The sequence below is a fragment of the Citrus sinensis genome, chromosome 3, assembly GCF_022201045.2.
Source record: "Citrus sinensis cultivar Valencia sweet orange chromosome 3, DVS_A1.0, whole genome shotgun sequence".
NCBI lineage: Eukaryota > Viridiplantae > Streptophyta > Magnoliopsida > Sapindales > Rutaceae > Citrus > Citrus sinensis.
This window is the reverse complement of record NC_068558.1, coordinates 28,173,317-28,178,895: the sequence shown is the minus strand read 5'-3', so window position 1 is coordinate 28,178,895 and position 5,579 is coordinate 28,173,317. Positions and strand designations below refer to the sequence as shown.

Below are 5,579 nucleotides of genomic sequence, written 5' to 3'. Positions count from 1 at the left end.
AAAATTTAATAACCATATCATCTAGAAATTCATTACAATTTGTGGTCATCTTAACTACCTTGAACAAATAATCAAAGATAAACTGTCAACAATTTACCAACTAAACAACCAAATCAATCCCCAACAGTTTCTGCTAGATAGGTTGGATATTTCTTGAAGGGTAAAAACTCGTTTAGTCCCTATATTTTGAAGTTAGTGTCCATTTAGTCCCTATATTTTTAAAAATACCTCAAATCATCCCTACCATTAAATTATTGACACTCTTGTCATTATCTTTTGTTCCTTTTAACTTATTTTTATAATATTACCTTATTATAATAATTTTTTTAGACATTATTAAAAAGAAAAAAAATTAATTACCAGTTTAACACCAAAAAATAAAAAAAATAAAAATATATATTAATTTTTGTGGAACACTCTCGAGTTAAAATATTAATTTTTCTAAAAAAATTGATAATGTAATTTTTTACAATATTAATTTTTTAGACATACGTGAGCTTCCACAAAAATTACTATATACCTTTTTTATATTTTATTTTTGAGTTTAATTTGATAATCTAATTTTTTATTAATATAAAAAAAATTATTATAAGAGTGTAATATTGTAAAAACAAGTTAAAAAGAATAAAAAATAATGGCATGAGTGTCAATATTTAGCAACAGTGACATTTTGAGGTGTTTTTAAAAATATAGGGACTAAATGGACACTAACCTCATAATATAGGGACTAAACAAGCTTTTACCCTTTCTTGAAAGACTAAGGTGGCGTTTGTTTTTTAACTTAATGACTTAAAGTGACTTAACTTAATTAATTAAGTTAATTAGAGGTGTTTGTTTTTATAACTTAATGAGACTTTTTAAATAATTTTGACTTAATAAAATAAGCTAATTTTTTTGGCTTTTTACTTAATGGAGAAATCTGAATTAAGTCAATTACTTGCTAATGTTAAAAATATCCATGTTTTATAATTTATTTTTCATGTCTATCCCAAAACTCACCCATAGATATTTACTCCACATAAAAATATCCCTGTTTTTTCTTTCTTATATTATATACGATAAAATTTGAAATTTATGGTATTTTATATATTAAAATTCTAAAATAATTATGTATTCACTTGAATATAGTTTTACTTATAAATGTTAAAATATTGTGGTATTTAATATATTATTTATTTGACATTCAAATTTAATAAGGATACAAATGTAAAAGTACATATTTTCAGCTTTTTAAGTTGAAAAAAACAAACAACTTAATACTTATTTTCCGAGATTCAGACGAAAAAATAAACATATTATTCAGATTCAGACATTCAGACCTATTCAAAATTCAGACTAATTCAGGTCTATTCAGATTTCAGACAAAAAAACAAACGCCACCTAAGTTTAATTGACTAAGTTGACACTTAACTACATCTTTAATCTTCCGAAGTTTGTAAGGAAAACCCTAGCTGTTGGTGCTTGACAAGTTAGTTAATAATTAATAAAAGAAAAGAGCACAATTTTCTCCTTTATTTCTCCTCATCGGATCGAGACGTTTGTTATAATTTTTCTACTGGTCACCCATCATTGAATTGTTACCGCTTCAGTACGCTTAATTTTTTGAGTTTTGAAGTAACGATTTCCATAACACTTTTAAAAGAGTTTTGAAGTAAAGGTTGTCGTATTTTTTTAAAAATCAATTGGTGTTCAGAGAATAACTGCCATCCACGATTGTTGATGCTGAAATCTGCTCGCCTTTTAGCCGACCAGATTCTTTCACCAACGCTTGTGTTATCTACTGTTACTCGTTCGCTAAGATGGGAATCGCCCTCCTTTCTCTAAATAAGCCTGCGCTCACAAAAAACGGATCAGAGACGCCGGTGGTTTTGCCGGCGTAAACCCTCCGATGCCTAAGTTAGCTCAAGGTGTTTACGGGAAAAAAAATCCATTTGGGTTCAAGAAGTTTATCTGAAATTTGTAAGAAAATGATCTGGATGCAATTCGGCAGCGTTTTCCCTCTCTCCCTCTTTTCTCCCCTTTTCTCCGTCGAGTTCCTTTTCTTTTATAGCCGCTGTCCCCACGTTTCCGTTTGCCCTTCCTCCCACCTTTTTCGGGTAATGGCAGCCCTCATGGGACTCTAACCGTTGCATCGTGGCAAACGTGGGAACTTACGTGTCCTTCAATGGTTCTGGGAAAAGCGTAACGGCCGCGATTCTGTGTTCTGGGAAAAGCATAACGGCCGCGATTCTGTGCTCTGGGAAAAGCGTAACGGCCGCGATTATGTGCTCTGGGAAAAGCGTAACGGCCGCGGTTCTGTGGGATCGTGTTCCCGCTTTCCTGGGGATGAGTATCGGCTCGGCATACACTTTTGGTCGGTATGTTTCCCTGGTTGCATCCATCTCTGCTCGGCTAATGTTTACCCCCGTGTTCTGCTCGTACCACAGTAGCATGGCTGACCTGGTGCCTTTATGTACTCAACACCAGTCCCCCAGTTTTTGGTCTGGCGAGTAAAATGAGTTAAGAGCAGAAACTGATGGTTGAATCTCACCAGCCCGGGGAGCTTCTCTTCTGGGGAGACTCCGACCTGAGCATGGGCCTAAGTGAACATGTCCATTGTATATCTGGGCTTATATCTAACCTAGCCTCTTGTAACGGTTGGTGACGTGGCATCTCCAGACTCTTCGTATTTGAAATTTGAAACGACGGGCTATCCGTCCTCGATATATGGGGAGTGAGCTGGCATATCCCATCACTTAAATACTTCCATTTTCCCCCTTCTCGTTTCAAATCCCTAGACTGGAGTCATCATCATCTTGTTATTCGTTTCTCCGCCGTTAAACAAATTTTCTCTGAACTTTGCTCACTACTTCCAGCGTCCGAAGTATCCGTTTGCTGGGTGTTTTCTTTGTCGAGGCAGCGCTATCGGTGTCAGTCTATTCCAGGTATAGCCTTTAACCCTTTCTTTGGCTGTTGTTGTTTGGGTCCTGTGTTACCCCTTTTTGTACCTGTGTACTTGGGTTTGTATTGGTTTTTCTTTGAAGTTCCGACATGTCAAACCGGAAAAGAAAATTAATTGTTGATGAGGGTGATGAAGAGTCAGGGGATTCAGGCCTCAACGTGCCAATACCCACCAATTTTTTAGGTCCCTCCAGTAGTGTAGGTCCTTCTCATGGGAGGGATACCCTTGAGTATCCACGCCCCTTAGTTGTCTCTCCTTCCTCCGAAATAGAGCTTGTAGGTAATAGAGGTGGACCTGCATCGGGCTCTGGTGAGAACCACAGCTATGGTGAGGTTGGGGTCCCTGAAGGAGCTGGTGATGGTGAGGAGAGCAGTTCCGAACCGAGCAGGCCCCCTCAGAGAAGGCACCTTGGTCATAGGGTAAAGGCGGACTCTTACCCTATTGACTTCACAGCTTGTACCACCACCCAAACCGATTTGTTCAAGCTGAGGAATCTTTACAACATTCCTCCAGAGGTTCTCCTGGTAGTTCCAGGAAAAGGTGACGTTCCCAGTCGGCCTCCGCGGGGGTATGTGACGATGCACCTGGAGAGCTTCAAATTAGGAGCTCGGCTGCCCCTTCAACGTTATTTTGCTAAGATATTGGGTGGTATGCACCTGGCCCCAGGTCAGCTACATCCCAATGGATGGAGGGTTCTCTCGGCAATGTTTGTGTTGTGGGAGAGGTGCGGGTCGGAGGAGCCTTCCCTTGTTGAAGTGAAACATCTGTATCAGCTGCGGAGCAGCCCACGAGAGGCGGGCTGGTACTACTTCATGTCCAGTTCTGCGAAGAGGAAGCCAATCACCGGTTTCCCCTCCTCGTGCAAAAATTGGAAGAACAAATTCTTCTTTGCTGGGGGGAATTGGTGTCCAGCAGCTCACTCGCTGGGTGGTGATATTTACCTTCCAACGAACTTTGTCACCCCAGGTCGTTCATTATTTTTTGCCTATACTCCTTCTCGACTTGTCACTTATTGGGTTCTTTAACCTCTTTTGTTATTTCAGAGTCGTGGGGTTTGATCGGGGGGCTTGAAGATCGACCTTTGCTTCAGGTGGAAACTGCTCTGTTGAACGCGTCTACCTGCCAAGACCTCCTGTCTCCAACAAACCAAGTCGGCTCAGGCTTAGTAGATATTGCTGTTAGAATGGATAACAAGATCCTCAGCGCGATGAGCAGGAAGCGTGGTCGAGTTTCAGGCAGCTCCAGCAACCCACCTCCTCCTCCGAAGAAAACCAGCGTAGGCCCATCCAAGGCTCCTGTTCCTGCTCTGCCCCCTCCCCCGCCCCGTAAGAGTGGTGGGGAGAGAACTTCTGACAAGAGTCCCGAGGTCAGCCTCCAGTCTGGGGACCGATCTTCCCCTCTGCCATCTCGGGAACAAGGGGACTACCTGAGCTTGTATCAGAAGGATTACAAAAGATCGGTGGGGCCCAAGATGGTGAAGGACATTGAGAGTATGGACCTCTCAGAGTTGGCTGCTTCTGTTCAGAGAGTATCCTTCAGGCTGGCCACCATAGTTTCGTGTTACAAGGCCAGGGCCGCGCGCCATGAGAGGAAGCTTCAAGCTGACAATCAGGAGCTGAAGAAGAAAGCTGACTCTGCTGATCGTTCCAAGGAGAAGCTGGCCGAATTGAACCAGCAGATGTCGGAGCTGGCGGAGAAGGTTGCGGTTGCTGAGTCCACCTCCTCCAAACTTGAGGACGAGTTGGGCGGCCTAAAATCTGACCTTCAAGTTGCTCAAAGTGAAAGGGATACTTTGAGGACCGCCCTTGAGGGAGAGATCAAATCCCTGAGTGACCAGCTGGCTGAAGAGAAAGGCAAATCCGCTGATGTGGATGATCGGTTGGATGCTGAGTACAACTCTGGGGTTGCTTTCAGCTATAAGTGTATCATGTCTGTACTCAAGGAAGAATACCCCGAGCTCGACATGAGCAAGCTGGAATCTGGGGTGGAGAGGTATATGGCTGGGGCCAGCCAGGGAGATAAGGAGCAGGGTGAGCAGGATCAGGTGGAGGCTCCTTTGGATAGGGCGCAGGAGGAGGAAATTGGGGGACGTGCTTTCGAAGTAGGTCAAGGATCCGTGCCTGCACCTCCCGGTAATGCTGATCCCCCACCTCCTGAGACTGCTGATTTTTCAGCTGCTGGAGCCGCTGACTCTCATAATCTTTAGGCCCCTTTTTTTTTTGTATGAACTCTTGAGTTGTATTCGTTTGATAAAGAATTGAACATTTATGAGATTTCCAGATACTTTCTATTGGATCTCTTGTCTGGTGTTTACTTGCATTTAGCAAAATTTTTCGAAAAATTAGCTGCTGGTCTTTCGTTGACCGAGCAGAAGCAGACACTCATTTGCCTTAATAAAATTTACGAAAAATTAGCTGCTGGTCCTTTGTTGACCGAGCAGAAGTAGACACTCATTTGCCTTAATACAATTTACGAAAAATTAGCTGCTGGTCCTTTGTTGACCGAGCAGAAGCAGACACTTATTTGCCTTAATAAAATATACGAAAAATTAGCTGCTGGTCCTTTGTTGACCGAGTAGAAGCAGGCACTTTGTTGCCTTCGTAGAATTTTCGTAGCTTTAGCTGCTGGTCTTTTGTTG

At 41.9% G+C, this 5,579-nt stretch overlaps 1 protein-coding gene across 1 annotated transcript; it reads left to right on the top strand.

Moving 5' to 3' along the window:
• Positions 1 to 3,030: 3,030 nt before the first annotated feature.
• Positions 3,031 to 5,147, top strand: LOC107177265 (uncharacterized). The gene is made up of 2 exons (XM_052435884.1): positions 3,031 to 3,871; positions 3,985 to 5,147. The coding sequence occupies exons 1-2, from the start codon at positions 3,031 to 3,033 to the stop codon at positions 5,145 to 5,147; spliced, it is 2,004 nt and encodes a 667-aa protein (XP_052291844.1).
• The last annotated feature ends 432 nt before the right edge of the window (positions 5,148 to 5,579 follow it).